Source organism: Cygnus atratus, chromosome 5 (genome assembly GCF_013377495.2).
Source record: "Cygnus atratus isolate AKBS03 ecotype Queensland, Australia chromosome 5, CAtr_DNAZoo_HiC_assembly, whole genome shotgun sequence".
Classification (NCBI taxonomy): Eukaryota; Metazoa; Chordata; class Aves; order Anseriformes; family Anatidae; genus Cygnus; species Cygnus atratus.
This window is the reverse complement of record NC_066366.1, coordinates 23,824,591-23,839,128: the sequence shown is the minus strand read 5'-3', so window position 1 is coordinate 23,839,128 and position 14,538 is coordinate 23,824,591. Positions and strand designations below refer to the sequence as shown.

The 14,538-nt window shown below is 35.9% G+C and overlaps 1 protein-coding gene across 3 annotated transcripts in view; it reads right to left on the bottom strand.

Annotated features, from left to right (window-relative positions):
* The window catches only part of STXBP6 (syntaxin binding protein 6), a 111,114-nt gene that overhangs the window by 22,343 nt on the left and 74,233 nt on the right, over window positions 1–14,538 (bottom strand). Inside the window, exon 2 of one of the 3 annotated variants that reach the window (XM_050710932.1) lies at window positions 3,158–3,228. The exons of the other annotated variants lie outside the window; for them this stretch is intronic. Coding sequence (XP_050566889.1) covers window position 3,158 — 1 coding nt within the window. The 5' untranslated portion in view covers window positions 3,159–3,228. The remainder of the gene's footprint in view (window positions 1–3,157; window positions 3,229–14,538) is intronic. 3 annotated transcript variants of the gene reach the window in all.

Genomic DNA, 14,538 nt, shown 5'->3' with positions numbered 1-14,538 from the left:
CATATACGCATGAATGTATTTATTTATTTAACTGTTACTTTGGACTGACTTCAATGTCGATGAAGGACTGAAAAAGCTACAGGTTTCTCCAGTCTTTTCATAAGATGCTACATGTAGCTGTCATTCATCTAACATCTATGACATTCAGTTCCCAGGTTACAGTCAACAGACGTAAGTATACACAGTTACTGCACTAAGAAAGTAACCTCCCCCCAAACCACAAACAGCCTGTGGAAATCGTTCCATCCTGTTCCTCCAAATAGTAGGTACCATAAACAAAGCCCATAAAAAAGAACAGTCTTGCATGTTACAAACAAAGTATGTTAAAAATTACAAACAATGGGAATAAGTCATACATGACAGTTCTGCTTTTGGGGAAAAAAAGTCAATATAAAATACTCAAAATAGCACATCTTTAACTCAGCATCAGGTATTCAAAGCGTACTTAAACATTAAAGCTAACTTTTCAAGAGCAGGAAAAATGGCTTCCTGTACTATACTTTCTTTCTAAACAAATGCATTTTCTTTTCATCAGTATAACTACACATACTTTCAACCACCACAAAAGTGTTTAAAACAATTTTAGGTGTTTTATATAATCATCCTCACTATTACATTCATGTTATTTTCCTGTTGATGTATGTTAAGTCAACTTAAAACATTTTCACTCTCAGTGAAAAAATTTTTTTGAATGATAGTACCATACAAACTACTAAGGCCGGTGTGTTATTTGTTTTCCATGCTAAAATCTATTTCCTAAAATCCTTTTAATCCATATGACCCTCCAAAAAAAGTAGTGTTGGAAATGGTTACTTTCCTCTTCGGTTTTAGATGCTGGCAGTTAAAGAAGGCTTCTTAAATAATCAAGACTTATGTAGTAAGGATTGCTTCTTTTTGTGCACTCACTTTACCCAAATTACCAGGAAAACTAACAAGCTAACAGGCTTCTAAATCTGAAGACACATACTGCATATGCTTCTGCACTCAGGGGCACAGGTGTACAGTAACTAAATATTGATGTAATGCCTCATCATTCCACATGGTGAAAAGAGCTAACATTGCTTTTTAGGATGAAAATTTACTATTGTAGAGGTCAGTGGCTTGATGCTTTAGAATGGAAATTCTGATTAATATGAAAAGTTCTTTTTCAATATCTCAGATTTACACATTTTCAATGTACGTCTATGGTAAAAGCTTAAGCAGCTTTATGGGAACTTAATGTGTTATTAACAGAAAATTCATTTCCATGGAAAATTTAGTAGGTTAAAAAAAACATATTAATGTTCTACATGGTAGATAATTGTTTCTGAGAAATTACCTCAGACTAGAGAGCACAGCTGGACTCAATATATTGACCAGATTATTGATGACAATATAATGAACAGATTGCCAGAGGTCTCTTAATCAGCAGCTGAAACACTGAGAATCGAATTGGCATAGTATGTGATTCAGAATCACAGGTCAAATGTTACAGAACAGAGGAAATCAACACAGTATCAGAAAGGTAGCAGCAAACTTAGATCAGAATAACTATTGAAATGCAAAGACTAGAAGTGAGTGAGATGAGTATTAAAGATTCAGTGATTGCTCAATGGTCTCCATGCTTGGACGACTCTGAAATATGAAACTTCAGTTCCATATATTTTCTCATATATTGGACTCAGTTCCATATATTTTCTATGTAATACTAATAGTAGAAGGCTATCTAAGAGTGGCTCAAATTTTAGTATCTCTGGTTTATTCCACTCCTATGAAAATTTACACAATAATATACGGCCGAATTAAATGTGTTAAAAGTAAAAATGTGCATACTATATGTAAGCCACATATAGAATCAACACCAGCAGTATTGCAAAACAAAGCATTTAAAAATAGGAAGCACGAAACAAAACAATCGTATGATCAAATGCTATTTTTTTCCTCAGAATCTTTTGGGTAACAGATTATGAGATGTACAGCCCTAAATTTGATTTCAACAAACTTCTCACTGCTCTGGAGGCTCGTACATGACATACATTCTGGTGCTCTTGAAAACAGAGGTAATTTATTATTTCAAGGTGAAAAATATCGGATTTTACAGATTTGATGATGAAACAATGTCAAAAACTCCATGTATTGTTTGGCTAATTTTATGTTTTCCTATTTGAATAATCTAATTATTTAAATTTATCTGTATAGCACTTTTAACAATCAATGGACAGCAGCTTTCTCTTCAGCTGGAGCTGTTAGTACTCAGCACTTCAGCAAAAAGAAGACCACTTTGGGTGTCTAAGCTTCAGCAACTTCTGAAAATTCCTGTTAGTGATAAAGTATAAAAACATCTTGAGTGGAAGATTGGTCCTATATCATCCACAACACACTAAAGTTTGGAAAGGCTGAGTCCTACAAAAGAAGTTATAAGGCTCTTGAACATCTCAGTCATTGTTTTAGATAGAAATTCGGTCTCAAGTTAGCTGGTGTGACCCTCCTGGAATACTGTCAGTTTGCCTTAGGTCTCTCACTTGTAATTATTGTCTGCAGCAAAATAGACTTAGTTTCATTTCACCTTTTGTGTCTCAGTATTAAAGGAAAAAGCTAGAGTTTCCAGAACATTCTAAGCACAACTACCCACAAACCCACCAAGCATGCTTTAAAACCTTCGTGTAGTCCATGACAGCTTGACAGTAGCATGGAAGTCATTAAAACTGCACAGACTCCCTTGAAGCTGGAAAAGCCACCCTCACCAGCTGCTCATTACATTGCTTTGCAAAATAGAGCACTTCCACACAAGCCACTGAGTGGGTGTTAAATTGCAAACATGTAAGAAGTCTTTTCATAGATCTGAAAAAAACTGAAAAAAATTGGAAGCAATTACATGCTCCTAGCTACACTTTCTGACAAGTCATACAGATGTGTTTGCTAAACTCTTTATTTACCTTAATAAAAGACAATGTTAAAATTATGCTTCAATTTTAGTGTGTGTGTGTTACTGTTTGCTTTTGTTCGTTTGGTTTGGTAGAAGAACATTAGACCTTGAAATATGAAGTTGCAACAGTGTGGACAAAACGCATTTGCTTGGAAGCCATCAATAGATAGGTCCACACAGTATTTATGTGCATCTGATGATGACACAGGGAAAACAGACTTATTTATCTGATTGCAAGGAATATACACTTACTGGTAAGTTAAGGAAGAATGTGTGAAAAGTCAACTACAGCAATTTACAATTGAAGACACCGAGGACCTTCCCTTAAAAGAAAATAAGAAGAAAAAAAGGAAAAAACACCACAACAGTACATTAACAAATAACCAAAAAGCACTGAGCCAGAAACAGCATTACTTCTGGGATTTAAGACATTACTAACTCTTTTGCATCATAAATAAAAATAAGTCACAGCATTAAGTTTCAAAGAGGTTGTTAAAGTTTAAGAGACATGTATTTAAGTAAAACACTTTAAAAAGCAGATCAAAAATAAGAGGCAGAAATAATTAACTTTAGATCACGTTGTGACAAAGTCAAGAAAGTCACTGCTCTCATAATTTAGAGCGCACTGAAATGAATGTATTTGAACTCCAGACCTAAGCTAGAATCCAGTGCCGCATGTCACTGGAATCTTAAGCAGTGAATCAATACAGCTCTTCACACAGAAAGCTAAGGCAGACAAAAGTCAGTCAAAATTCATTGCATCTGCAACCCAGAATATTTTTTTTTTTTGTCAGTCTTCTGAAGTATCTTTACATGTCCATCATGTACAGAAAAGACAAAACGATGAGGAGTGATAACTCCTTAAATACCTGCCCTGAAACACCTGTCCCTGAGTTATAAGGTGAAGGTTCTAAACCACCCCATTATGAAATTTACTGTATCATATTTGAAATGCATATATAAAAAACATCTGTGCTTGAAGTCTTGATTCTGTATATCTGTGTTTAGCTTTGGATGTTCTTTAAATTGGATATGTTTATTAAATAACTTTTAAACTCTTTAGGTAATTAGGAATCTTATGAAAAATGGTTTGATTGCCTCACAGAATTTCTAGTCATATCTCAGTGTATTTCTAAAGTGCTGAGTGATTGAAATATCTACTGAAGGGAGAAATTAAGTACAAAGTCTTGAAGCAGTTAGTGATTGCTGCATCTGTTCACATTATAACAAGATTTTTTTAATTTTTATTTTTTTAAATAACTGGACACTACACAAGTACTCCATAGCTCTTACAGATTAATAAATTAAGTAGCCCAAGCTTTTATTGCTATTTTGTCATTAGTTCTTCAGAAAATGTAATAGTGCAAATGAAGTAGGAGAAAAAATTAAAAAATTACTAAAAAATTACTTTCATTTGTAAGACTGACAGACTGAAGTTTGCTTTTGAGTGAAGAATTCTACTGAATATATTTGGCTGTATCTGTAGTTCAATACAAAACAACCCATCAATTTAATGTTAGGTCAGCATAAGCTAGCTGTACGTCACATCCTGTAGAGCTGCAGTGGATATTCATACCTCAGCTCACAAATAACCGATGATGAAAAGTAGCTGTTAATAATTAACGATGGGAAAAAAATCTTTAAAATGCAAGAGAGCCTAAACGCTTCTTTAAAATAAATCTTTGGTGAGGAAAATGTTAAACTGGATACCATGGTAGTGTGATGCAAGTTCATAGTGACTGCATCTAGAATTTAATAATTCCTATCTTGCTGTAGAAATGTTGCCCTAAAGCAAAAACTTCTCAGAGTGAGATGAAGTCGAAAAACAGCCAAGAGTTTTCTAAACTTTTGAGTCAATCACAATAAAAAGAGTAAATTTAAAAGCAGCAGCACATTTTTATTAACATACTGTTTAATATCTGATACAGATTTTATACAGATTTTTTAATAAATAAAAATGACTTGGCACTTGTGGTAGAAATGCTTTCTTTTTAAACCCCATTCCTAAAGAAAAAAAAAAGTAGGTTATGAACGGACCGTGAAAGAGATAATTACTCCTCCATACTTTTCAGTTCTCCAGGGTTACATATTGAAAAGCTGCCTTCTCCCTCCAGAGTTCTGTTTGTGCAATTAAATCTAATTCTAATTCAGCAAGTCCCTTCAGTCCCAGCCTCCAAGGGAACAACTGTTTCATATGCTTGCAAAAGCTCATTGACTAAAATTCTGACAGTCTTGTGCAGAATTCTAGCAAGCTATGGCTACTAGTTAGTCCAGTGATCTGACGCTTCTGACCTTCAGAAGAACAGCGACCTTTCTGTTCCTCTGTTCAATTGCTTCTCCATTCCACAAGTCTGAGGTTTTTTATTCAGAGAACAAGGCAAGAGTAAGTGGTGGAAATGTCTCAAATGTTTAAAGAAATCCATGACAGATTTCATTTTTGTAAATGTACAAAGTACTCAAAGAAAAGACTTCCCAAATTTCCCCAGATAGCTTTTCAACAGTCAGACAAATAAAGCTGATTAATTAAATAAAGTTGTGCATTCTCGCATACTTAGGTACTAAAGAATAAGGACCAGATGCATGAAATTGTCTTAGTACACCATGTGGATTTCAGGAAAACTATTTCTAGGCAGCTTCACATGATAGTTGTGAGCTTTGCTATGAACTCCAGTTTTCAGTTTGAATACCAAAATTTATGGTATATTTTCACACAACATTTTCAACTAAATACTGATTTAACAGAGGGACTAAATTAATTCTTGTAAAACTTTGAGCCTTACCACTGTGGTTGTCCAACTTCCTGCAACCTTGAGACCTGCCATGGTTCTTAGACCTCAGCTACTAATACAAAGAGATGCTCTGAGATGACAGTGCTACTAAGTAGACAGGTCACCTCCAGAATTAATTTTAGGCACAGAAAAAAAAAAAAGGAAAACATGCTCGCAACTGAAAATAGCTAGTCCCACTAAGAGCTCTATGCAGATACAGTTCTTAGGAACTGCATATAGTTATCTGCATACAGTTCTTGGGACTAACTGTTCTGCTGCGAGCACTGTCTGTGGTTTTGCAGCTCATTTCTGCATCTCGTTTCTTAAAAAAGGAGTTTTTTTCTGGGGAACAGGTTTCATTTAAAAAGAATGTGGGACAGAAGAGATCCCAGGTTAGATACCTGAACAATATAGGATATTAACAGAATGAGAAGAGAACATATGCAGGATCTTCTGTACTTTTCCAGAACCTTATAGACTTTACCTCTCCATCACTTCCCCCAAAGTCGCAAAATACCTACTAAACTTCCACCTCAATATTATTCTCATCCTTGTTTTGCAATGGTAGTCATCTCTCTCACAAGCACTGCACAAAGTAAAACTTGTGTTCTTGGTCTTGCACTCCCACAAGTCCTGCCTTTCTGCATCTTGCACTTCCTGTTTACTCTTCTATTCAACAGTGTGAGCTCAGAAAGACTTTAATCCTTACCAAAAATAAGCAAAAGGAGCTAAAATGAAGCAAGGGATAGGAGGCTTGTTTAAATGCCTGCTTGCTCCTCAAGGGTTGCCAGGTGTCAAAATGGCTGATAAGTCACTTCATTTCTCAGAATTGCATTTCCTACTTTTGCCCATCTTTCCTCTTTCCCTTCTTTGGTAATTCTGCTTTTTGTCACCATCAGAAATGTAAAGAGCTAAAAGCACAGAACAGCTGCATAGCTCCCATCTTCTCCACTTACTAAATAAGGCAAGTGGATGTCAATGACCCTAAATACACAGAAGTTTAATCAAAGATGAATTCCTTCAATTTCTTCAGGCATGACAAAACGTTTTGACACCAATTTGAAAAACACATGGAAAAGTTTTCAAATACAACACAGACAAACTAATCCTAAGTCTAAACACATACTTTTTCCCCGAAGTCCTTCCCAGAAGGTCAAACAAAAAACAGTTTGCGTTACCCACCTGCTTAAATAAACACCTTCTGCATCACTGTCTAGAATAAGATGCCAGCCTCACTGCTTTCCAGATAAAAGATATGATGAGGGAAGAAATATGTATCTCTAAGTAAGATTTAATCATACATTGTTCAAAATACAATTTAAGGAATATTTTTGTTGTGTCTTCAAAGGAAAAAAATACTTTGGGTTACAATACCTATATGAAAACACAGTTTATGTTGCATAAGACAACATGAAGTGTTATATGTGAGTGTGTGTATGCTTTCCAAACATACCACAAAGAGCATTAACAAACTCTTTCCTATTAGTGCCACTCCCTTCAGTTTTGCACCTGGTTTTCCATTTTTTTCTTTTCACAGAACAATGTAAATACATACCCTTATAAATGTTTTTCATGCCTATTTAATCACTTTAAGCCCCCCCCATAACATCATATAAAATCCAGCCACTGCAGTTTGACAGCCTCATTTTTTATTCCTACCAAAATTTTAAAGCTAGAGAAGTAGAAACATTACAGTTATAAATTAATGGATTTTTCAAATTATTCTTTATATAATTTAATGTATTGATACCAAAGCAACTGCTTTCCATTTTGGCACAGTTGTATAAACAGATGCAGTTAACAGTGGAAAGAATGGCAGACTTTGTTTTATAGCCAGAGAAAACGCTTCTGCTTAACTGCAAATATTTGGAAAGGAATCTTATTAAACACATATTCACTTCCAGAATGATGACTGAACTTCCAGGTTTTGTTGGAATTGCCTTTTACTATTCCACATTGCAGAGCAGCCAACTTTCAAACTCTTCCCACCTCCTTTTTCCTGCATACAGATAGTCAACTGCATCTCGAGTTATTTCTACTCAAATATAACAAAATTTGAGTTCTGTAGATGTTTTTTAATTAAAATCTAGCTGAGAGGAACAGGATAGTGCTCAGACAGTTCTACCAAGGCATTGCTGCTGCACAAAAAGGTATTAGGTATGTCAGCCAGGTCCCAGGGAAGAAAGATAACTTCCTTACAACCCAGGGACCAGAGTCATCATCAGAGACCTCTCAAGCAGCCTAGAACTACTGTTGATCCTGGCTAAAAGCATTCTGCATTAGCATTTTACCTCATTCTAGCATGGCAGAGCCTCACCTCAAAACTAGGAGTTATTTGGGGACTGAGAATTGCAGCCCATTGTAGCATGTGCCCTTCTGTATTAGCCTGGAAGGCCTACAGTATCAATATTATTCACTCTCTTTTTGTTAAAATGAAGACGGCAACCCACACAAACATTGCTGAGGATACTTTAAGTAGCCTTGCAAACACTCATGCACACTTCAGAAAATCTCACTTCAATCTAGTTTAGAAATCAAGTCTGAAAATATTGACCACAGTGAATATCCATTAAGGTGTCTTGAGATATTCTTTTTACTACATTCTAGTCATTTCAGCACCAGCAACTATGGAGAACTGGTTAAAGATAATACCACATAAGTACTTCTCTTAAAAAGTGGAATTTGGCAAAATTCCCATACGATTTAACAGATGTGCATCCGCGTGCAGAGAGTACACTAGGAATTACCTCATCAGCCTGAAAACAATGTTTGAACCTCACAGCAAGTGTCCTGAGGGGCAGGAAGAGGCTCTGGAAAACTAAAGTTCCAATTCGTTCTCAGTATCTCACCAAAAGTACTGTATTAGGGAATAGTTTTCAAGTTGTAAGTTTGCTTAGATAACTGGACAGTCTTCAGGTGCTGGAATAAATTGCTCAATGACTTAAGATCCTACATTGTAAAAGGAACCATTGCAACAGAATAGATGTTTGCGGGAGGTTTTTAAAAAATGATTTACAAAACTGCTTTTTCCTTGATTTTGAACTGAATCAATTACTTGAAAGACAGTAAAAGAGACTACCTGTAAATACTTTGCATACAGCAGATGCACCTAGGGATTCTACTACAACCGTTCAGTACAAAATCCTTATCTTCTACTACACAGGGGCCTAAGACAGAACCTTGGTGGAAAATTTCTTGCATATTCATGACTAACTTTCTGATGGACACAATTCTACAAAAAAATTCACATTCACATATGGCATGATAGCATCCAGTTCTCAGTATAAGCAATTATAAAAGTGCATTTAAACCATTTCAGATTATGAAGAAGTTAAATCAAACAAACAAAACCAGAAACCAAACCAAAGCAAAAATTCACAAACACATCTGTGAAGGAATACACAGTGTGACTGAAGGAAAAGACCAAGTAGGAAGAAAAACAAGTGGTCCAACAACTGCAATACCAAGTTATCATCACACAATTTTAACTGAAGCCAGTTATTTAAATCTTATCCATTCAGTAACAAAAAAACATCTCAACCTACAAAGTACTCTACCAGAGTACGTATAACCCACAATGCGTTTACACAATAGAAACCTAATATCCATCCTTTCTTGCATTTTATGCCTAGAAGTGCAATAACTGCAATGAAGGGACATTTTCACATGCTTTTATTTTGTAGTTGTCTGAATTATTTTCTGCATACAACAAAAAAAGAATACAGCACGCAACACCCACATTTCAGGTAGCGCATTGCCTGAGATGTAAAAGTAGGAAAATCTCTGTAGTGAGTATTATTATGAATATTCTGAACTTGAATTAAGTTCATAAAAATACAACTATCACCACTTCTTACCACCAGCACTGCTACTATTAGATTTAGGAGAATGTTCATCTGTTATATGTGTCTTCAAAATATCCAAATAATATTTTACGTATCAATAGGTCCCATTTTGATCTCCTATCTATCCAATCGTATTCCACAGAATAGTATGTGTATGCGCACTTTTGAAATGCAATCATACCCCGCAATTTTTAACAGCTTTAAGAAGTTTGAAAGCAACAAATCAACATTAGCCACCAGTCCTTGCAAATTTACTTATTAAACACTATTGAGATGGTTAAGAGGTAAGACCAAAAACCTCCACAGTACAGAATACTGTCCAGTGTTTTACAGACAGTTCAGCAGACAGCATCCTTGTCACACTTCCAATGCCTATAGTGCTGCTCTTCTCCACCCATCTGCAAATAAGGCTCTTCAATCTTTGCTCTTGCAAACACTGAGTTCAATGGAGAAGTCCTCAATTTTTCAGTGGGTATCAACCAACACATATTCTTGACATGAACCTCTAAATCAAGACTTCCTAAAACCTTCCCAAACATTCCCTACAGTTTCAGTTATCCAAATAGACATAGTATGGTTCTTTGCCAAGATATTCAGGCACTATTTCCATGTGCCATTCAACACCATTTCAGGGTCAGAAGTCATCTCCACCTATTTTTATGCCAATTTAGTCTGCAAAGCACTTTGAGACCATGGGATGGAAGGAATATTTAAAATTTTAAAAGTCTTAAAGAATATGAATAGTGATTTGAAAACCAAGTGGAACTGAGAGCTAGCTTCAAAAATGCTGAAAATATATTTTCCAGAAAAAAGTGTCTCACTGAACTGGGGCCCAACGTTTTGGTTGTGTATTTACCCTCCATCCCTTTCCACTGTGCTTTATTCCCATGCTCCATTTAAAATTTGTGTAACACTAGCATTTTTTAAAGTTTTTTTTTCTTTCAATTGATTTATCATAGCTACCCACTGAGATTGTTTCAGCTTGCAAACACGAGAGAGATAATTAAAGTGCCTAGAAACTAAAGCACACCTGTACTTTGGCACTTGTGCTATACCAACCATCACTTACAGACTGAGCTAGAAGCCTGTAATGCACTGCACTGTAAACAGCCAAGCAGCTGCAGACAACTCCAGAAGAACGAGTGATAAATACTGACTGCATGTTCCAAAATAATCAACATGTCCAAGAAGCAGCTTCTGAGTTCCTGATCTCATTAACTGGAAGTGCATCTAGGCGACATTTTTGTTAGAAAGAAATAATTAGATAGTCAATAAGACTTCAGGTCAGTGGATCAGGTGATACATATCTTCCATTTTCATACTAAAAGGTTGTAAAGAGAGAATATAGTTAAAAGCATTGCTAGTATATGAACTAAGGAAAGGTATTCTACCACTAGTTTGGATACAAACAAAAAAAAGCTTCCCCAGAAAACTCTGCAGAATTCTTAGTTGAAAAAGAACGATGTTTTGAAGAGTGTCCTACTTCAAAAGCAAGTTAACATCTAATTTCCTACTATGCAGATAATTTATACTACACATATATTAAAGACTACTTTGAAATAGTAACTTCATCGCATTTGCTGAAATTAACAGCAAAACATGTTATGAGAAATAATTTTTAGAAGTCTGGGATTACAGCACATCAGGTCTTACACATTATAAACAGCCACTCATTTTTCTTAATACTTGGATCCTAGGTATGTTTAAAGATCAAACGCTCAGAAGGAATAGATCCCTCATGAGACTCTCTAGAAATGTGTTTGAACTGCAAGAAAAATTTTCACTATACACTCTACATTACAAATTTCACAGCTGTGGTGGAGTAGATTTTATGTGAAGGTGCTATGAGCAGATAGCACTGAGTTACTGCATGTAGTATTTTAAATACTTGGGGTATGAAATATTGCATATGGTTACTTTTATTAACATACAGGATTTCTTTGTAAGGGACTAGAACATCAACTAAAATATTTAGCATCTGAATTGTTATCGTAGTTCTTATTCTACCGTCTCAAAGTCCTCCGCAAAGCACTGAATCTCAGAGCACCCCCATAAAATCAGTAGCATTACCATTTTACAGATGATACTCAGAGAGTGAATTTCTCAAAGTCACACAACACGGTTAGAATGATTCTCACATCTCAAATTCCTGTAAGACACAGCAGTAAAAACTGGGAAAAGCTCTACCAAAAATCCTCTTACAGGGATCCTGAAAATAGTAAAGAACTGCATGTTGCTGATTCAACACAAGCAATTCACTTCATACACAAAATCCATACTCTGAACTTTCACCTACCTCAAGGAAAGACAAAGACTGTTATTGAAAAACGGTCCAATCCTAACTGAAAATGTATTTCTTTGATTGTAACTTAAAGTATTATTTATATATAGATTTAGCATCCAATGGTTTGAAACATTCAGAGATTTATACATTAAGCTGTTATAATTTTTTCTTCCCTTGCTCAGGTACCAGGGCTTATTACATTTTTGCTGGAGGCACTTCGCATTACAATGGAAAACAGCAAAAATTTGATGATGTAAAAGGTTTTCCTGAATCAATACAAAGCTTTTTCCAGTGCGCCACCACTTTCTGGCAACAACAGGTGACAAAGCATACCAGTAGCATGAAAAAACAAAATCCACAGGAAAGCAGTTCAGAAATCAGTGTTAAAAAGAGGATGAAGCTAGACTTTTACAAGTTAGCCAAATGGCTCACTTAAGGTAGATGAAGAACACTCAAGATGCACACACACAAAGAAAGCTGGGAGAAAGAGCATTCACTTCATGCATCAGTGGATACTAAACTTACAGATTTCTAAACTAGTTATATGGAATATATCCTTCTTATTCCATTGCATTCTTTGCATTTTTGGAAAAAAATAATGAAAGAACTGCTGGAAGAAACACTGAAGAGACTAAACTGAACTGTACTACTCTGATGACGCTGTTGAAACAGGGGTTTGTCCCTTTCATAGCTTTTTCTTGTACCCACAACTGTGGTGAGTTTATCCCAGTCAGCAGTCAAGCACCCAACCAGCCGCTCACTCCCCCACCATTTCTCTCTCCTGTTCTGCTAGGGAAGAGCAAAAACAAGAAAACTCGTGGGTTCAGATAAAGACAGTTCAATAACTGAAGAAAATAACAACAAAAAGTGACACAAAGGCCCCCCTCTCACAAGCGGATCAGTGCCCAGCCAAGCCACAACCACCTTGGAAGACAGCCTCCTGCCTTTCTCTCTCTACCCCCAGCTTTATGGCTGAGCATGATGTTATATGGCACGGCATATATGTATTTGGCCAATTTTGATCAGCTCTCCCAGCTGTGTCCCCTCCCAACTTCTTGCTTACCTCCAGCTCACTTGCTTGGGGTGAGGGAGAGGAGCGGGGAAAATGTGAAGGCCTTGATGCTGTGTAAGAACTGTCCACAACAGCCAAAACGCAGGTGTTACCAACACCATTTCATCCACAAATCCAATACACAGCACCATACGGGCTGTTCTGAAGAAAATTAATTCTATTGCAGCTAGATTCAGTAAATAGATCTAACCCTTATAAATAAAGATGCTTTTACTTGGAAAAGACTCAAAACAGAAAACTTTCAGTTAACTATTGAGAGATGAACTGTAAGTGCACAACACAGATTCCCACTGGCAGTAGTAGGAGCTCCTTTGAAAACAATTTCACTTTTATTTATATTCACTAAATATAACTGGCTCATATGTTTCCATTTTTCATGACAGTGAATTACTGCAAAGGGGTTTTAGAATCAATTTGTTCTGTAAATAGGTGCTTCCTTCTGTACATACATCGGGGGAGGATCCTAAGAAAAAGTATTTTGTGATGCTTCCAGTTGAAGACATTTCAGTTTAAAGAACACCATCAAACGTGCATCAACTGCCTCTCTTAAGTCAAATACTTTTATTTCAACAAAACTATTCTCATATGCCATTGCACAATTTTGCAATGGCAGGACTGAAAATTTGACTTCAGTGATAGCTGCAATCAGCACTGTCACTTTCTCATCTGTACTGTTCATTAGGAAAACTTTCACAGAAAGTTTCAAAAAGCATCAGTTGCCTCTCTTTTCCAAGGATAATTATAACGTTTCCTAACAGAGAGCCTTCCTAGCCTTTAAAGAAAAACAAACCCCAGAATCTGGTGAAAATTTGTTGTAGAAAGTAAGACATAGATAAAGGCCATCAGAGGGTATTTTGTGGTGGGACAGAGATACGCGCACATAGGTCTCATTTTGATATGCAGTTATAGGACAGCTGAAGGACTTCCATATCCCAGAACACTGACTAGCACAAGTTTAAGGTGAAGACCACTGTCACAGATTGGAAGATTATCTGAGACGTCTTCAAAACTTCACATAAAAGGCTAACTTCCTAAAGTCACATAGAGGAGTGATTGATGACTATGTATTTAAACAACCAACTATTTTGAAAACTTATTTTGAAAAGGTACATTCTCAGACTGCTCAAATAAAAAAAAGCAGCTATATTTTACTATACAACATTTATGTACATCCAGCTAACTACCTTCCTCACTATGTTTGCGTATGGGCATACATGCAAAGGTAAGACTAAACAACTCAAGTGCATACCACCAGCTCTTTTTTCTTTTTCTTCCCCCCCCCCCTTTTTTTTTTTTTTAAGTTTGCTTTTCTTTTCCATTTAAGGACTATTAATTTACGTATTTTAAGATGTCTAGCTCCTTACATTACAGGATTATATACTGCTGTTTCATAGGCATAGTCCTTACAGGAGTATACACCATAGAGTCCTTACTGGCCCCTAATCTTCTTGCCATTAATACGGAAGACTATTGTCTTCTGTTTATTTATGAGTCTATCAATTAAATGAATTTTGGCTTCAGATTTAATCTCTTTACTGCAAAGAAACGAAGACCTAACCTGAACTTTGTCCTGACCATAACATAGCACATGACATTTTAAACCAAAGAAAAAATCTAAAACAGGTTTAGGATACAACTGACTCATGATTAATGAGAAAAATGTT